Raw genomic sequence first — 20835 nt, forward strand, 5'->3', positions numbered from 1 at the left:
GGACAAAGAAAGTTTAGAAAATGCCTTCACCTCAACACAGGAATTTTCGATACATGTTTGTAGGCCTGAAAGTGATTAAAACTTACATGAGTATGATTATGAGCAAATCAAATGAATTTTATGAGAGTATGCATTAATATGTAATAATAAACAATGTGAAATCAGTCTATAAATAATTGAATGAATAAGAAAATAACAATTATCAAATTGTAATTAGAATTAAAGTCTTGTTGTTCAGTATTAGATTATGGCAACATTATTCACCTTGTACATTATATGCTGGTTTATGGAGGACTAAAATAGAATATTTTCAATAATCCAAAAGTAATTTATTCAAACAATGTAAAATTGGCATATCAATAGAATTTAAGGTAAAGGTTCAAATTTGAGCATCATCAACTAGATAAGCCATGTACAATATTTAGAGTACAGGTATATCAATTCATCTAAAACCATACCTTGTTCTTTGAAGGGTTATTTTTTTCTTCACAAACCAAATGTAAAGAAGACAAATTTCAATTAGACAGATATTATAGTTAATCAGAAGACAAACTTCAGATAGATAGTATATCTAACCCATACTTTTGATTATACAGTTAAAGGTTTGTAAAATTTAAACTATGAACTTGATGCTAATCGACATTTTCTATTTGTCTAACTGCTTTATAGATACAAATGATTTTTTAAGAACAATAGATTCTTACATGGTATTCATTTTATAGCACTATTTATCCTACTTATATAAATGAGGACATTTTATAGCACTATTTATCCTACTTATATAAATGAGGACATTATATAGAACTATTTATCCTACTTATATAAATGAAGAAAGTAGCTACATCAACTTTCAAAAATCTTTAATTCAAGTCTTATTTTACCACGTTTCCATCACTTTACAAGTTTTTTAAATCAAACATTTTCAAAGTTTCATGTGAATTCTTTGAGATGCATAATTGTTCATATTGCCCTTGCATCAAGAACAAAAAACTTGATTATACTGGTAATACAATGATGGAAGAATAAATGGACATAAATGATACTAAGTCCACATACTAATTTCAGCTAACAGCCAGCATGGGGAGAATTTGCAATAGTGGTTATTGTGACCTGATATCAATGAAGTAATGACCATCTATTTTTTTCAATGTCATCAAACATCAACTTTTGCTTAAAGCTTACAATTATCTGATGATGTTCTCTGATTTTTATTTCAATTTTCACCACTTACCATACTTTTACATAAATCTTTGGTAGTGACATGGGCATGAGTTGGGTATTTTAACAAACTGTTAGACCAAACTGATTTAAATGTCTCTGTAAAGCAGCACATACTGTACAAGTATTATGACAATGTTAAGACATGACAAAGGTACATACTGCTGTCTTTGGGGCATTAATGGTAAACAGCTGAATCATTCTCTGTGTAAAATATCAAACACTACATATAATACTCTCAGTGAAGCACAAGGTTTGTCCTTCAGAATTACTACACATTTTAGAACTGTTTATTGGGAACATGTTCAACTTACTTCACGTCTCGATGGCTAAATCAAAGTCAAGATTTTCATATACAGGATCAGTCTATTTGTTTTACATCATATTTATGAACATAAAAGTTTAAAAAGTATGTAAGGGGTTTTAAAGTAACACCATTATATAACTGTTTAATAGTATGAATATATCCTACAGGTCAATGATATTCCTAGTTTAGCATTAGCATTTTCTGCAAACACAGCACATTTTAAAGCAAAATCTGAAGTCTAAATGTGCATACCATTCAAAAAGCTTCAAATACTACAAATTTACCGAAGACTTGCTATCATGAACTATAGGACTACCTACCTTCTGGAATTCTTTAACTTTATCCCTATTTGCAGCAGCTCTTTTCTGTTTTTCCTCCAAAGACTCTCTTGTCTTTGGACTTTTCTTTTTCTCCTCAGTAAATTGGTTTTCTTCTGGTTCTTCAATTCCAAGTCTATTTTGTAATCTAAACAATCGAGGATTGTACGCCCTATAAGTCAGCAAATCAACAGAAAAAAGAAAATCATAAATCCCCTGATGTAAGTGGAAGATGGAAACTCTGGTTCCCATCCATATCAGCAACCAGGTACCAGTAACTGCATGTTTATCAAAAGGCAAATGGGTCAAACAGTACGAGACAATATATGCCTTGAGAAAATTCTAATACCTATCAAATTAACAAAAAATAATTACAAAATTCCAAAGAAGTAAAATGTAAGTAATGGATCTGACTTTTATAAACATGACTCATTACTGGTTTGACTGCAACTCAGGAACCATTATCTCACCTAAACAATCAAAAATCTGCTACATTGGAAAACAGATTTTAGATTAAATAATGCAAATAAAGTTGTTTGATGCCAAAACTGAATTTCCAATGTATCATAATTTTCTTTGGAACATATTTTTTTTTAATTCAGTATTATTGGTGTGTGAATATGGGCTCACTCATGGTTTGGGTTTCCTTAAAACACTCATGTCCACTTTAAAAGGGAGAAAACTCTATTGTTAAAGTTTATTTCAACACATCAATAAGTATGGACATAAGTTTTGGAATAAAGTGCTCACTTATCTTGGCCCTTTTTTATTGACAGGTTACCTTTCCAGAAAGTACTAACACAAATTAGAAGTACAAGTTTAGAAGCAAAACCATTTGGTTTGTGTGCTGTAAATAACTGTAAATAGCAACTTGTGACACATTGATTAACTTGTAATTGACATTAACAATAAATAATCTAGTTAAAAACAAATTCACATTGCTCCTGGTTTTCTGATAAGTGAGTTGGAAGATCTGGCAATGTCCTGTTAAAAGTACATTCAGGTGATTTGAAATCAAAATCCTTCATAGAGTTACAGGTTTTAACCCCAAACTATGATGTTACCAGTAATTAAAAAATTATGATAAAAACTTCATTTCAAGAATTTATAAAATGGATTGGAGGTAAGATATATTTTGAATTATAATTTTTGAAGTAGTCTATCTACTGGTGAAGTACATCAAAATGATTGAAAATAGGCGTTTCTGATAACTGATTCCATATTGGGAAGAAGTAAGTTTCAAAGGTTAACAGATATAGTTTTGTCATGAAAGAACCTAAATGAGCATGCTTACATACCTTACACACCCTCACATTGGATATACCCTACACACCCTCACATTGCACATACCCTACACACCCTCGCAATTGGACATACCCTACACATCCTAACATTGGACATACCCTACACACCCTCACATTGGACATATCCTACACACCCTCGCATTGGATATACCCTACACATCCTCACATTGGACATACACCATACCCTAGACACCCTCACATTGGACATACCCTACTCATCCTCACATTGGACATACCCTATAACCTACACACCCTCACATGGACATACCCTACACACCCTAACATTGGACATACTCTACACACCCTCACATTGGACATACCCTACACACCCTCGCATTGGATATACCCTACACATCCTCACATTGGACATACACCATACCCTAGACACCCTCACATTGGACATACCCTACTCATCCTCACATTGGACATACCCTATAACCTACACACCCTCACATTAACATACCCTACACACCCTAACATTGGACATACCCTACACACCCTCGCATTGGACATATCCCATACCCTAGACACCCTCACATTGAACATACCCTACACACCCTCACATTGGACATACCCTACACACCCTCGCATTGGACATACCCTACACATCCTCACATTGGACATACCCTATAACCTACACACCCCACATGGACATACCCTACACACCCTAACATTGGACATACCCTACACACCCTCACATTGGACATACCCTACACACCCTCGCATTGGACATACCCTACACACCCTTGCATTGGGCATACCCTACACATCCTCACATTGGACATACCCCATACCCTACACACTCTCACATTAACATACCCTACACACCCTAACATTGGACATACCCTACACACCCTCACATTGGACATACCCCATACCCTAGACACCCTCACATTGAACATACCCTACACACCCTCATACTGAACATTCCCTACACATCCTCACATTGGACATATCCTACACACCCTTGCATTTGACATACCCTACACACCCTCACATTGCACATACCCTACATACCCTAACATTGGACATATCCAACACACCCTCACATTGGACAAACCCTATACACCCTCACAATAGACATTCCCTACACACCCTCGCATTGGACATACCCTACATACCCTAACATTGGACATATCCAACACACCCTCACATTGGACATACCCTACACACCCTCACAATGGACATACCCTACACACCCTTGCATTGGACTTCCAGTCAATGAAACTGATTGCATATAAAGGTTTTTTTGTGAAAATTAATTCAATCCAAGCTTTTAAGGTTACAAAACACTTTATCCAAGTTTGAGGAAGATCCCTTAAAGATGAAGGCTGTATACAGGTGTCAATACATTGAAGGTTGACAGACTGGCAGACAGATTCATCAAAACATTACATCTGCAACTTAAATGCATTGGCGTTAATTACATGAAATTGTGTCCAAATAAGTGTGTGAAAATTTCAGAAAGTCCAAATATTCCATGAGAGGTTTATCTAATAAAAAAGTTTTGGTTAGGTGTGTAGATTAAAAATATTAAGACCATAGCCTTTTACAAACCCTGCAACTCTTCAACTAGAACTTCCATTATTTCAAAACAAAACTACATTTGATGTCTTTGACCAAAATGCAGCATGTACACTGAATAAGGCAAGACAATTCATGCCCTGTCACCAATGAAATCAATCAAGTAGGTTTTCAAGTCAATATGTGAATAATAAGAAAACCAGAAGCATTGCTTTCTTTTAATCAGACTGCAGTTAACTCTATGGTTGTAGAAAAAAGCCCATCTATACATGTCTCTTTAAAAAATTCTGGGAAAGCTTTAAGTCAAAGAGCAAACAGATAAATGTAATTAAAAACTGCACAATTAATTCAGTGTAAACAAAGTTAATATCACAGGTAAACTTAAAAAAACATTTTCTCGGACACTGGCTTCTAAAATTTGAGTTTGTCTCATTCCAGTTACTCTTATTTCCCTGTTTCATTCTTGACAGGAATGTGTTGTAAGTTTAAAGGAAGGACCTGAGGTAATACATGTACTACATATAATAGAAAGATCAGATGACAATAACTTTAAGAATACAGACAACATTATAGCATGCCTTATTGACATATAATAATACTTATTATTTTCATGCATTTGTACATGCTCAGATTGAATTAAAAAAACCCTTAAAAACTTGATTACTCTGAAGAGCCTATAATACTGTACATGTATGGTTAGCATACAATAAAAACTAATGGCTCCAATATCTACTTTATTTCTATAGCAACCAGCATAGACAAGATTCAAGCAAGATTCCAGTCGCAAAAGGAGACAAGGACATATCTAAAACAATTTATATCTGACAATTTATAGGCTGATAGAATGTAAATAATATGCTCCTCAACCAATATTGGACATCATATTTAAGATAAATGGAGTCTGTTTTATACTAAAACACTCAGAAATTAAGAAAAATTTTTTCTTTTATTCGATATTTATTCAGCCATACTGGTACATGAAAATTATTTAAGTTTGGGTGTAATTTTCAGTACAGTGTTAAATGCTTCTAAAATTTAAATTAAATTAATTGAAGTAAAAACAACAAATGATTAAAGCCAAAACATTCTTTATACATTTTGTATATTGAACTATCATTTAGGATTGTGATTGGTTATGCAGAACAACATGTGTTGGTTATATCAATATTTTTGGTGAGAATTGGCAAGGCAGAGGTGAGGGTATTGTTAAACTCCGGCATCATGAGTTGTGCACACATCACACCAACAATAGTGTATTAATCAGTATCACAGTGAAATCAGGGTGACACATGTGATTGACTCTACAGTACCTTGGCCACACTGTCTATAATGAGTATACTGTGAAACTTGTTATACAAAGACAACATTATATCAAAGATATTGAGTCTGAAGCTTTTAATCTGATCAATTCATTTTGTTGGTTTTAACTTAGAGCAAGTTTCATTGTATACCAATATTTTTTACAGAACATGATTCAGACAATTTTGCCAAAGGCATTGTACACCCAATCCACATTAAAATGTAGGTGAGATAATATTCCTGAATATCCTTGTTTGTAAAATGTTAAAAGTCAATGAAATCTCTTAATAAGACCTAAAATGTCTCATTTTCTTACTAGACATATGTAATAATTTATAAAGAAGATTTATCAATGTACATTTTTTAGAGAAAAGAAATAACTAAATCCCCAAGGATATTCAGGAACAGAGCTGAAACTTCCACTTACATATCCCTATACCCACACACAAGAATACCCAACCCATGCTTAGCATTAATTAGCAAATAATGGCTTACTTAATTGATAATTTCAAATGTATCTTGAAATTTTGATTAATTACCAAGAAATGCACAAAGCATTCATATTTTTTTTAATGAATTCTTAATTCTTCACATATTTTCAGTTATGATAACTTACAAACAGTAAGCCATTATGCTTTAAAAGAAGCTCAATGAACATTCTCTTAATTTTAACTTTAAGCTCTTTTTATAGCAAAGCAACATACTGCCAGCAAAACTCCATCACCAAAAAAAATAAATTGAGAATGAAGCTTTCAAACTGATGGATATGTCCCCTTAGCAGGGTTACAACAATAAATATATGTATATAATAACATTCAACACATTTATAAATATGTCATATACTTTATAAGAGGAACCAATTAGCAGAGAAATGTCAAAGTTACTCATAATTCAGAATAAACTTATCAGCTTTGATCATTCAAAACAAAACCTAAACTTGCACTTTATTTCAGTCAAGAGAAGGAAAATTACAATAGCTGAATTGGTACCTCTTCGTTTACAAGACAGGATACAGTTACCATGCACCAATACAATGATTGGTTAATTTTTACCTCATATGACGTTCATATGCTTTGTCCTCTTCACTTCTAGTTGAGTTTGGTAAGTCTTTGGCACCAGCTGGGAAATCACTGGATTGTTTGGGAGGTGGGGGAGCTATAACAATATAAATCTTAGTAAAAATGGTTGATAATTACAGAAATTATGAAAAAATGAAAGAACATATTCAATGTATTCTGGCAACTGGTACACTTCACCATTTATTTAAATTAAAAATATTTTGTATAAGGTTATGTTTATTAATAGTCTTTATGGAATTTTTAGGGTTTTTTTTTTTAATGAATTTTTTTTATCATTTTAAAAATTTACAACTAATCAATCCCAGTTTTATATACTAAAGAAAATATAAGTTATACCCAAGGATCCTGAAACGGTAAAAAATGCCGGTCATTGACCGACAAATTTTGCAAATATCCGACAACCATTCTCCAATATCTGACATAAAAAAATGTATCAACCCTTACAAATTAGTCAGCATGGTTTTATTACTGTATAAACATCCAGTCTACCTGTCTCCTAATTGCTTATTGGAAATTATTTGACAGGTATACGTCAATATTACTATTAGCCGATGTGCAACCACCTGTGACTGCGGTTTTACCTGTAACTGATTAACATAATTAAATTAACGCTAAACGTGCAGCACCATTGCATATATGAATTAATTGAAGCGACTTGGAGAATTTTCATACATTTATTACTTGATTCAAATAAAAAAAGATTGACAAATCCATTTTCCCGCCGATCTTTCAGTGGTAACGAAAGCACATGGTGCTGAAACTACGATTAATTCATTGACTGAATCTTTTTAATACAGAAGTCAACAAACCATTCAAATCAATATACAAAATGTATTCATGATTTTCATTTTTAAAATAATCATCATGTTTATCATCATTTAGAAGTTTTCAGCTGTTTGCTAATGTGATGAAAAAGTCTGAGAGACACAATGTTTTGTTTACATGTCAGAACGTCCTCGTTTGGTCGAAACTGAACTCATTCATTTTGTAAAAGACAGAGTACGTGATGGAATAACACAAATTCCAATATTTATCTTCGAATAACTACGAAAAGGGTTTTTAAAGTTTTTTTCTCGATCTAGGCAGGTAAAAAACCGACATAAATGTCAGCTAAAATTCGATAAAATGTCCGACATGGGCTGTCAAAATTTCTTGACCCTTGGTTATACCACATATAAAGTACATACATGTGTGAAACATTTGAACACTATCGGTATGGAATACATACCTGACTTGACAGCTCTACTTTTCTTCCATGATGATAATGTTTTAGTCATATGTGTGTTAGAGGCTGGTTTGGATACCTGAGACTTTCCACTGCTGTATATACCAGGTTTATTATTAACAGTGGTTCCAGTTTTCTTTCCAATACTGAATGACGGTGTCTTCCCTGATTCCTTAGCTCTATCGTAGAAACTTGTTTTACTAGGAGAGGCAAGTTTGGCATTAATACTTAGGCCTGGTTTGTTCTTAGTTGTGACTACAGCAGAATTTTTTTGAGGTACAGAAGCAATAGTCTTATCAGTAGTATTGTCTTCATTTGAAACTTGTCTCTTTAAAAATTCTCCTAGGCTAATGATTCCTCCTGACTTTGACAGGCCTACAGATGAAGTCCCTTGGGAATTACCTGAAGGAGATGGTACAGAACCAGCACTTCTTGGTTGTAGAGCTGGATTCAAATTACCAGACTGTTTAGGTTTTTGAACAGATGAGGCTTGTTTTTCCAATTTCTGACTCAATACTTCTTTCTTAGGTTCCTGTTTTGGTGCAGATGATTTAAAACCAATGTTTGTCTCATTTGAAGATGTTTTCTGTACTTTTTTAGCAGCCAGTTCTGATGCCCAGCTTACTGGTGCTTTTGGTTTAATCTCTGCAGCATTCATTTTCATAGATAATGCCAGAGTTGGACTAACTACAACTGGCACTGCTCTAAATACAACATCTTCTCCAGCATCACGCTTAACAGAAGGCATGGACTGCTGTCTTCTCTCAACTGATTCCTGCAGAGTCTGGCCAGCTAGACTTGGGTGAGCTTCTTGGCCTTAAAAAGAAATACACAAAACTCTTAAATTTACACAATACTGACAATTGCCTGTTGATGCCTGACCAAGTAACTTGTCATGACAAAGCTGCACAATAAGTTTTAAATTGTTTCAATGGTATGTTACCAAGATTTCTGTGGCTAAAGTCGTGGGAAAGGTACACACTTATACATATGTACAAACCACTGCCAAATGTAAATACCTGGAAACCTTAAGTTAGAGACACATAACTACAGATCATCAGGGATAATTTTACGAGGTCTACAAACAAAACGGAAACTGGCAAAATCGGAAATAAATATATAGTAAAAAAAGAATAGCTACAGTAAAATCTGCATTTGAAATAGCAGAATTCCACTAAAAAGCAGAAAAAATCATCCCTGAGATTATAATTGTAAAGTATACTTGAATCTATTTTGCTATGACTGGTAAATATACTTTGCTGAGAAAAAAAAATCATCACCAATCCCTAACCTTTATCATCAGGTAAATCTGGGAAGTCATTCTCAGTGATGTCAGGAGAACTCATGGCACTTTGTTCATGTTGTTCAAATGACCATACTGAGTCATTGTTGTTACTGCCATCAGATCGGTTAGTCATGCTGACATCACTCCCTGTTACTAAAGTCAAGTCAGGTTCATCTGATATACCAGCAGTTGAGTCCAGCTACACAAGAAGATATTAAAAGCAAAAATCATTTGAGTTTAATAATTTACTGACATCAATATGAATTATTTCCTTGTTTCATAACTGGCAAGGATTGTCAGTATTAAAGTGTGAAAGGTCAAGACGAAGATACTTTCAAATTGTATTTCTCTTTGTATTAGAAGTTCTTTTCCTTACAAACTATTAACATTATGACGAACATAATCATCTGATAAAATCTTAAACACTTGATTCCATAAAATGTTCACATTAAACCTACAATACTTATCTCAAAAGTTCTTAACACAGGTTTAATTTATTGGACTAACCTGTGTAAACAAAGACTGAACCTTAACACAAAACATACTTGTAGTAGGTTTAATTTATTGGACTAACCTGTGTAAACCAAGACTGAGCCTTAACACAAAACATACTTGTAGCAGATTTAATTTATTGGACTAACCTGTGTAAACCAAGACTGAACCTTAACACAAAACATACTTGTAGCAGATTTAATTTATTGGACTAATCTGTGAGTATGTAGCAGATTTAATTTATTGGACTAACCTGTGTAAACCAAGACTGAGCCTTAACACAAAACATACTTGTAGTAGGTTTAATTTATTGGACTAACCTGTGTAAACCTAGACAAAGCAGAATCAGCCATTCTTTGTCCAAGACTGTTATCTATGGACATAGAGTCAGCAGTAGTCTTAAGAGGTTCCTGAGTCATGTCAATGCTTGATCCTGTTATCATCATAGGACTAACATCATCAGTCACATTAAAGCTAGATTCTGATGTATCTATTAATGGTTTATCCGTCATGAAAGTTGTCTTAATGGGTACAGGAATATTAGAAAAGTTTGCATTATTGCTAGATGATGCTCTCCCTGGAGTAGATACTTGTGATTGTTCTTCCCACTCTTTGTTTTTGGTTATTAGTTGTTTATGTTTAGCAATCAGATCTCTAGATTCCTTGATCAGATTATCCAGATTGGCAAATTTTTTGTCTACCATGCTGTCATTATCATCATGTGTGCTTTCCAATGTATGCTGACTGAGGGATGTACTCTGAACAGGTGCCTCTGACATTTTGGAAAGATGAGAAAGATCAGATTCATTTAAGTTCCCTTGTGTCAGAGATTTCTCACCAAGTGAATGTAACATTAATTGATTATCAATTTCATCTTTCTCGACTGAAAATGATTCTATTGTTTCTTCTGACAGTTCAGAACCATAACTATACTGACTTAATGATTTATCTCCCTTTGGCAAACTATGTCCAGATGTTGCCTTTGATGGGTTGAGACTATATTGACTCACTGAGCCTTTAGTTTCATGAATGTCTGAAGGTCCTACAGTCGGAGTTTTCTCAGGAGAAATATTTTCTGTAGTTTCAAGGCTGTATTGGCTTAGTGGTGACATCTTGTCTGACCCTAGTGAGTACTGACTTAGTTCTTTTCCTATGACAGTAAGTCCCTGAGTATCTGATTTAAGACTATATTGACTGAGTGTGGCACCAATTTTTTTCTCTCCTGACCCAGGCTCAGAATTATCAGAGTCAAACTCACGAGATTTAATGATAAATGCAGGTGTACTAGAACTGTCTATGGTTTGTTGAGGAAGACTATCACCTTGATTTTCAGTGGGAGTTAGCTGATAATGCGATAATTCTGGAACTTTGTCTTGGGTGGTATATGGAGTGCTAGTAAAGCCTCCTTTCTGACTGTATTTACTTGAATCAAGTTCTAGTAAATCACCAGTACTATTTGGAACAGACTGATCCTTTCTTGTAAATTTAAATTGACCAATAAAATCAAATGGACGACTTAAACCATTCATACTATCCAAATCCATATAACTACTGGCTGAAGTACCTGTAGAACCCAAACTCTCACCAGTTTTTAAAAGTTTACTGTCATCATTATTTTCTGCACCTCCAACAGGTGATTCTCTTGTGGATGAATCATTAATTACAGAACTTGATGAATATCCTTTAGACTGATCACCACTTGATGACTGGTCAGCCAATTTTTCCATGAGGGGATACTGGGAAAGTTCTGATACACACTGCCTGTCTGGCAAAGAAACATTGGACAGTTCCTGTAAATTCAACTTGCCAGCTGAAGAATCCGAAGAGGCACTTTCTACTACATACTTTGACATCTTCATTTCAATTTGCTTGTCAATGGTTGGTTGTTCTGTTCTTAAATGAAACACATCATATTTCCTATCCACAGGGCTTTTACTGGGTAATGGTACTTCTTCAGATTTCCCTTGACTAGAATCTACAGATTTAGCACCTTGATCTTCTCTGGTATCAAGTGAAGCTTTGCTGCTTTCATCAAATTTGCCAAAAGTCTGTTGACCACTGTAACTTGACAATTCATCTGCCCAAGACATTCCACTGGGGTATGAGCTATCACTCCGACTGTTGTCTTTTCCTTTCTCACTGACAAACCTAAAGGCAGGAGCATCAGATGGAGAGTTGAACTGCGTAGATACATTGCTATCACTTATTGGACCTGTAAACATTCAATAATTGTCTTAATATATCCATTTTTTAAACTTCACATCCTGTTTTATATTAAGTAAGAAAATGAAATACCTATGTGATTTGACACTTACAAAATTAATTTCAAATTGAATGTAAAAGTTAACTTTTGAAGTAACATTCAAAAGTAGTCTCTATTTGTAACACAGTTTAGTGATCCATATTATTTGGATTTTGCAATATATATTTAACTTCACCATGAGCTTGGTGTTATTGTCCAGCATTGAATTTTCCCTTCACTAATATTTGGAATGCAATAATAATAGGGGTTAAACTTAGGTTTATTTGTAAAGGTTTGTTTCTGAATATACCTACCTGTAGACAATGAATCTGGTGTGAGAGATCCAACAGACAGTGACTTATTACTTCCTGGTGTACCACCTTTCTGTGGTGGGGTTGCAATACTGGCAAAAATGTCATTTGTCTGTTGTTTAAACTTATCCATCATGCTGGGATCAAACTCCCTGGCTTTCTGCATAATCTCTTCAATCTGTTGTGTTTGACATCCTGTGTCACCTACAGTCCTCCGATTGGTAGGGGTTGGTTCCCTTTCTTCTGGTATAGTGCCTGTTGATAGTTGGTATGGGTCTAGAGATCGTCTTGAGATGGAGCTACCACTTGATGATAGACTAGGTCTACCTGATTCTAGAGATCTGGGGGCACTACGGGGAGTGTCTACCTCCTATTAGAAAATTTTCCATTACAAGTTTTTTAAAAACAGAAAAAAAAATCTTAAATATTGTAGATTATCTTAGTTACAACCCATTAAAAAAGAAATATTTTGTAGTAAACTAATCTTTCTTATTTTTTAAACAATAAAAAACTTTATTTCTCAATATATTGATGTGAATACACAAGAAAACAAAGTCTAAAGTCAGAGTTTTTTTTAAACATTGTTGCAGTTACATTGAATTTCTATAATTTAAATGAACTGTAAAGTCTCTTCAAATTAACTATTCAATCTTTCAAAGAGATTTTCATAGGTGCTTCAAAAACTGGTATTACAAAAATGTAAAACAAACATGGTGGTTTTGCAATATCAATGAACAAACCTTTATTCTAAGATGACTTCTAACTACAATGTACACACCTGTATAGTACTGAGTTCATGAGGTCTGTGTTCACTCAGTAAATTCATCCTCTGTTTCTGAGGAGGACCTCGGAGTTGCTTTGTTGTTAGAACTTCCTGTCTGTCATCATCTGTTTCTACTTCAGTTGTAGAATCTACAATCACATAACAATGATAATGTCCATAGCTCACAGAAAACACTGAGTATTTACTCTCACTGCAGACTCTCATATTCCCTTTCATGGTTTACATCTTATCATGTTCACTTCAACAATATTTGCATAACAAAATGTAGAAATGGAAAGTATTTCATTTTCCTCTATTGCAGATACAATCTTTTTTTTTGCTAAATGTCACCATATAATTACTACAGTTGCCATGCCAATATATTTGTATTGTCGATCTATTCAGCACTAACTCTTATTTAATCAATACAGGTAAATTGTAACCCCGTTTAGAAGTGTTAATTGCATTATAATTAATTAAACCAATGGTCAAATAGGATATGTAATTTAAGTAAATACCTGAAGTTATTGATTATCCCTCTATTATAATTAAAATCCTAATACAATGTACTATATTTGTCCTAAAGATTTAAATTTGAGTTAACATCCAGCATGAATAAGGAGGTTAATATACCAAATACAGAAGCTTTATCATAATGATGTTCAGAATTAATCTTTAAATGTCCACTTTTATTAAAATTTCACAGTTGGATTCTACATGTCACAAAACATTTCACTTTGACAATTGAATATAATTATGCAATAAGACATGAAATTTCAACAGAAGTGTTATATTACTAGGATAAATCAAATACTTGTCAGTTAAGACCTAAACTCATTTAATGTCCTGAACTAAATTCATAATTATACTATTATATCAGTTCTGAAACTTCAGTATTCACTAGTTCTGGTTAAAAAGAATGATATCGTTCCATATCAGACTAATATAGGCCATCGTACAGCTCTTAGACCATTAAAATACATTATGATAATTTAAAAATGAAACATTAGATCAGCCTAGTGGGACTTCTGGGACAATTACAATTTTTTTAAAAATAAAAGCATCATTATTAAATAAAAAAAAAAGATACCCCCACAAAAAAAGGTGATACATATATCTTCATCATGTCTGTATTTTTACATATTTCAATATAATTAACAGGCATGATAAGAAATGACAACTACTCAATGGAATGATCTGTATAACAAAATAAGCTATATAGATGGGGGCAAGAATATGTATATACAAGCAATATGTCAAAACAAGGCTAGAATGTCCATCAATCAAAGCTGATTTAATTTTCAAACCTACATAATTTTTTTGTTAAGAAACTTAAATAAAAACATAAAGAATTCTGTATTGCATGCTATATCCACATAAGATATCAATCTGAGGGCCTCTAGCCAGAGGGATCATATAAGTTGGGTGGCGATATCGCATGTAAGACTTTTCTCATGATGTTTTGTTATAGACCCTTTCTTGTTACTGCGGGAGAGTCATGCATGCTCAATATACACTTGGCAAGGAAAATTCTTTTGTCCTACCCAAAGCCCTACCTTGCTGAAGCATCTATAATAATAAATTTTTTTCTGATAGTAAGTTCAAAGTTTCATAAAATAAGGAGTCTGAAGCTTGTGTTAGTGACTATATCCCTTTTCAACACAGAATTAATCTTTTAGGATGTTATCAAATGACATCCATTGGTTTCCTAAAAGGTGTGTACCAGGCCATATATGATATGGGGATCACCAAGTGATATAGGGTACACAATATATAGGATAAGCCATGCTGCACAAGGTATGAGAAACTGGCATAAGGGAAGTCTTTGACTAAGCTGCATTTACAAATAACTTAAATTGCATTATCGCCCTTTTCTGTTTTCAAGCTTCATTATCTGTCTTCTTATGGACAGAGTGATCACTATAGGGCGACCGCAAATTTTCGTTGACGGGGGCCCTAATTATCAAATAATGATTAATTTACATTTATGTGTTAAAAATTTTATGTCTGCTACCAGTATATTACTTCTGTCATGTCAATTTACCTATATGATGTATAGCTTTTTGATTTACATGTAAAAAAGAATGGAAATGAAATAACAGAGTAAGGAGATATGGGAAAAACACATTTATAACAATACCAAAAAGTTAAGGACACAGGGAGATTGAAGTTTTAGTTGACATACAAATTTTACATACCTTCTGATGTGACTTCAGGTGTCAATATCTTCATTTTATCTTCCTCTTCTCTCTGGTATTTCAACCTTTCCTGTTCAGCATGTAGTCTGAGATGTGCCATGTCATGTCTTTGTAGAATAGCTTCCTTCTGTCGCTGAATTTCCTCCAATTGTGTCTTCAGTTCCTGTTGCCTCCTATCAGTAGTGTCCATCTGATCCCTGCCAGTACTCTGACTGGATGTGTCCATTTCAGATTCTGTTGACTGACCTGAACGACGGCCAGGTAGCTTGGGACTTCCCCGGTCTGTAGAGGAGGACATCACAGTGTTGTCTAGATCATGTCTTCCATCACCAGAGTCAATTGTAGAATCAAAATCTCTAGCTTGGCCACCTGAGTCATGGATCTGTGGAAAAGGGGAATCCTGAAGAGTTTCATCAAAAGGCAAGGACTTTCGGACATCTTTGAATTTTTTTCCATCTTTACTTTGATTAATTTTGCTCTCTTCAATTCCAAGTGTTGATGCATAGTAAGGATCAGAGGCAAGTTTGGAGACAAGTGATGATATTGCTGCTTTACTAGGTGAAACTTGAGCAGATGAAGGCTGTTCTTGAATATCTTGTATGACTGTAGCTGCAGTTTCTGGCAGCAATGTTCCCAATTCTTCTTTGAAGGATTTATCAGATTCCTCTGGGGATTTTCCTGCAAGCTGAGGAAATCTATTGAGTAGTTCCTGCCTTCTTCTTTCTATTTCAGCTCTAGTGTCTGCCAAAACTTTTTTACTTTGTTCATGACGTTGGAGCAAATATTGTTGATACTCCTTAATTTTCTTGGATTGATCCTGTTGAGCTGTATAACCAGATACTGGAATCAAACCAACAGTAGATGGTATTGGAAGTGATGGTGTTGGAAATGTCTGAGGATAATACTCCCTGGAAGACCCTGACAAAGAACTCATTGATAAGGAAGGATGCTGAGCAGTTTGTTTAGAAAAGGACTGAACCAGGGGTATGGTTGGTGGAATATACTGTTGTTGATGTGTTACGGATGGCTGTGTAAAGTGGTTTGTTCCTGCTTCCCTTTGTGTCCCTATTTGTGACATGGCTGCTGTATAATTAGGAGGCCGAATCTGAGAAGTGGCATGTACTGGTGGCTGGGAATACTCTTCTGTTGGTTGTGCCAGTCTATGAGATAAAGGAACATATTGTTTTGGCAATGATGACACAACTGGTTCCCTTGGTAACAGAGTAACTGGCAAAGGGTATGGTTGATCTGGAATCCTCATATCAATTCTATCAGGCAGTTGAGTTTGAATGTACGGTTGTTGCTGTGTCACAGGTGAATGTGAGATACATTCAGCATTTAAATATGGATGGGCTGTCATGGCAATTGATGACACTGGTGGCTGATGGAAATTAGGAGGAATTGACCATGAATATCCTTTAGACAACTGCTCCATTGATGGAGCATGACCATTAACAATAGAGGGAGGTACTGAATGATGTTTCTGAATTGAAGAATTTTGCTGAGGAGATTGTACTGTTTGAAAGTCTGCAAACTTCTTACTTGCAGCATGCTCTGCCTCTAATGCCATTAACTTTTCTTCTAATACTCTTTTCTGGTTTCTAAAACAAAATAAAATGGGAAATTCATAGAATTTTTAAATAAAATAAAAGAAACATGTATAAACGTCAAAAGGCTCAGCACTTACTATTTAGGACCACAAGGCTACATTTAAATAAGTTGAAATATTTCAGTGCATATGCACAATGTTACATGATAATTTGACCCCATCTTCTTAGAAAACAACTTTCAAGGTATAAGGTATAACCTTGTAATGGTTTGATGAACATCAGGAAAGGAAGGAGTTCTGTTTAAGTTTGAAATAAAGCTTGGAGTTACCTCATCCTGGCATCAAACATTGATACATATTCACCCATTCTTATTATCATAACAAATTTTAAAACATGTCATGAAATAATTAGTTATTGACAATTCTTGTCCAAATATAAGCATAAAGAAATAAACAAGAGCTCCCAGGAGCCTGAATCGCTCACCTGGTTAAAGTCTTTCAAAGGCAATAAATTTAACATGGAGTTGTCCAACAATTTTGACTCAAAAAGACTTTGGTAGGACTATCATAAGGATCATTTCAAGGATCAAAAGTTTCTTTCTATCTATTACAGTTTTCAAGATATTGGCTGAAAACTGTAAAAAAAAGTCATTTTTCATCTTTCAAGGGCAATAACTCTTACAAGGAGTCACCTGACAACTTTGATCCCTGAAGACTTTTGAAGGCCTTATGATAAGGGTCATTCAGCCATTGAAATAATTTTGCTTAACCCAATGGTTATGCAAAAAAACTACTGTCTGACCCTTATGTTCTATTTTTAGTAATGGTGGCCATGTTTTTCGACGGATCAAAAATCCCCACACCAGTTCTATGCAGGATACCCCATGAAACATTCATACCAAGTTTGGTTCCAATTGGTGTAGTCTCAGAGGAGAAGAGTTTTGAAAAATTGTTAATGACAACGATGATGACAGATGCCAGTGATGGCAATAGCTCACATGGCCTTTGGTCAGGTGAGCTAAAAATGAGGCAAAAAACATACTAACATCCATGCAAAGTATCTTGTATTTTTGCATTTAAATGAGAAAATATATTAAATTGTCTCCCTTTGTTTTTAAATTTGTAAACAATAAATATCAAAATTTTAAATAGATATATACAATAGACAATTTCAAAAACAAAGGGATACATTCTAATTCATTTTCTTTTAATTGCAAATTTCACAACTAGAAGCCCTGTTTGTAACAGAAGCCCCCATGTCATTGGTTCGTATTGATTTTTTTTAGTAAATCAAATGTGTCTGTAAGACACTAATGATGCCCCACTAGCTAGATTTGCAAAATTAAGAACATGTTTATTTTTGTATAAAGTCATGATTTGCAGATTCATAAATCCTTCCAAGACTTGTGATACTCATGGTCTGTTTATACAGCTCAATCCTTCCAAGACTTGCAATGACAAAATGTACCAGTACTGTAACTCAAAAAATTTGGGGATCAATTTGGGGATCAGAATTTCCTTAATATATGCATATCTACATATTGTATCCTGGCCATATAGTGTCATGCAATTCTGTTCAGAAGTGTCAGACTAGTTGCGATGAGAAAAAGAGGACTGATGGATGGATGGATGGACGGACACATAAAAAATGATAATACCCCCAATAACAAATCCCTAACTTTGTTGCTTGCGGTATATTTCTGACAAAAATTACAAATTCCAACTATCACCCAGTTCTGTAATATTTTAAAGTCCAACAATCACCCAGTTCCGTAATATTTCACAAAAATCAAAATCCTTCACCGCTGCACACCTTCATCATGTGTAGAAATATCCTGTAAAATATTTTAGACGTAGTTCAAAAACTGTATGAGGAGATAGCCGGACAAGCCATGATCATGTGTAATATGGACGAATGGACGAACGGAAGGAAAGGAAGGTAAATTAATATGCCCCCCCCTTCCCAGACAGTTTGTCGTGTGGGCACAAAAAATATTACGAACATACATATTAAATTGCATAATTACAGTATTGTGAATTTTATCATTTAAGTTAAGTTACATTGTACATATATACATATAAACATATATAGAAAATATAGAACAAATGGCTGTACTACAGACAGCAAAGTTATCACACCAAGTGCATCAAAACTGATATCATAATAGGAGTAAGATCAAACAAAAGCTGTGAAAATAGCCTACTCACAATGCAAAAAAAATGTGCTCTGAGCCACACAGTATGAATTTAAAATGTCAAGTCTCAAAAGCTTTGGGAGTATTTATAAGAAGTGAGGTGTTAACAACTGTCAGATTTATTCTCCATTTTTATTGAATTTAGGTATTTTGCAAGAAAAATCTGTTCTTTTGTTTAAGACAACAGTAAATAAAGTATACAGTTCCAAATTCTATGGTGACTAGAAATGGAATATCAGTGTTTAGGAATACATGTAATATTAACAGTGACAGCAAAATCCCAGAAAAATGAATTCACAGATGAAAGCATTATACTCACATCATATTTGTACCATAAGCCATTAATTTTAATATTGGACTGTAAATACATAAATCTCAACCTTAAATTATCTTTTTTAATCAGGAAATTAGCATTTGTCTCCAAATAAGATCTTCAATACTTCTACTTTTTTTAAAATTGACAAACCATTAAAAGATGATAACTCATGTGAAAAGATAAAACATAAAAACATGTAAACAAGTACCACTGTATATGTAAGTTCTCTTTCTGACTATTGTTTCCAATCTGAAGAAGATTTCTAATTCTACACAATCTGGAGAAAGACTATTTTTGAGATCTTGATTTTTTGGGGGCAAATTAACTAAATAAATAAAAACACTCATGCCACTTTTTTAACATGCAGACTAATTTTTTTTTTTTTAATATTTTATCACCATTTTTTTGTCCATATTTTAATGAACTTTTACATTCAGTTTGTACACTTCAATTTTTTTTTGTAAATACCAAAACACAAATCACATCTTTCACATGAAATTGTTGCCCTTGGAGAGAAAAAAAAAACAGAATTTAATACATTTCCAAACTACTCTTGAAAATGTCCATTCTTTTTAGCTGCCTTATTAGAGAACTTAATACATACAGAATGAGTGGAAATATCACAGCTAGCTTATATTGTTCTGCAATCCTTTGATACTTTGAACTTAGTCAACATAAAAAAAATTAAACATCTTATACATACTCAATTTCCTTCTGTTGTTCTAATACTGAGTCTATGGATTTATCACCAGTACTTTCTGGAGCACTTAGTCTGGTTGGTATTTCATCTGTTTCTTCAGTTCCACAATTCTCCTGAAAATAAGTAATGAAAAGATGTCATGGAATAGCATTTGGTTATTAGTTTTGTCTATCAATTTATCTTCAATATGTTATTGTTTATTTATGTGCCACTTCTTTTCATTCACAGGTTCCAGTCCTTTATAAAAAGCTTTCTTAGATGATAAAATGAAATGTATGTAACTTACATCTTTGAAAGTAACAGAAATTATCAACATTCCATACTTTAATACCAACTAATAAAAATAAATGACATATCTTTTCCATTTAAAAGCAGTAAATTTATACATGCAAGTACATGTACTTCATACCTTGATAGTTGTATTCTCTGGTAGATCACCATTAGATTTAGATATCCAATCATCCCTCTGAGATTTAATTTTATCCATTAGCTTCTTCAAAACTTTCTCTGA

At 33.8% G+C, this 20835-nt stretch overlaps 1 protein-coding gene across 8 annotated transcripts in view; it reads right to left on the minus strand.

Annotated features, from left to right (window-relative positions):
* LOC148624118 (uncharacterized) overlaps positions 1 to 20835 on the minus strand; it is a 41855-nt gene that overhangs the window by 7415 nt on the left and 13605 nt on the right. For 3 of the 8 annotated variants that reach the window (XM_088566638.1, XM_088566639.1, XM_088566631.1), the window contains exons 12-23: positions 20734 to 20831; positions 20328 to 20437; positions 19628 to 19666; positions 15565 to 17165; positions 13382 to 13515; positions 12607 to 12973; positions 10371 to 12262; positions 9565 to 9757; positions 8277 to 9089; positions 7022 to 7124; positions 1846 to 2014; positions 1381 to 1422 (exon numbers count right to left, since the gene is read on the minus strand). In XM_088566638.1, the coding sequence (XP_088422764.1) occupies positions 1381 to 1422; positions 1846 to 2014; positions 7022 to 7124; positions 8277 to 9089; positions 9565 to 9757; positions 10371 to 12262; positions 12607 to 12973; positions 13382 to 13515; positions 15565 to 17165; positions 19628 to 19666; positions 20328 to 20437; positions 20734 to 20831 (5561 nt within the window). Of the gene's footprint in view, positions 1 to 30; positions 66 to 1380; positions 1423 to 1845; positions 2015 to 7021; positions 7125 to 8276; positions 9090 to 9564; positions 9758 to 10370; positions 12263 to 12606; positions 12974 to 13381; positions 13516 to 15564; positions 17166 to 19627; positions 19667 to 20327; positions 20438 to 20733; positions 20832 to 20835 lie in introns of all 8 variants that reach the window. The other 5 variants (XM_088566637.1, XM_088566636.1, XM_088566632.1 and 2 more) reach the window with 4 other exon arrangements.

This window comes from Perna viridis, chromosome 2 (assembly GCF_037379345.1).
Source record: "Perna viridis isolate PV_CMFRI_1.1 ecotype Kerala chromosome 2, ASM3737934v1, whole genome shotgun sequence".
Classification (NCBI taxonomy): domain Eukaryota; kingdom Metazoa; phylum Mollusca; class Bivalvia; order Mytilida; family Mytilidae; genus Perna; species Perna viridis.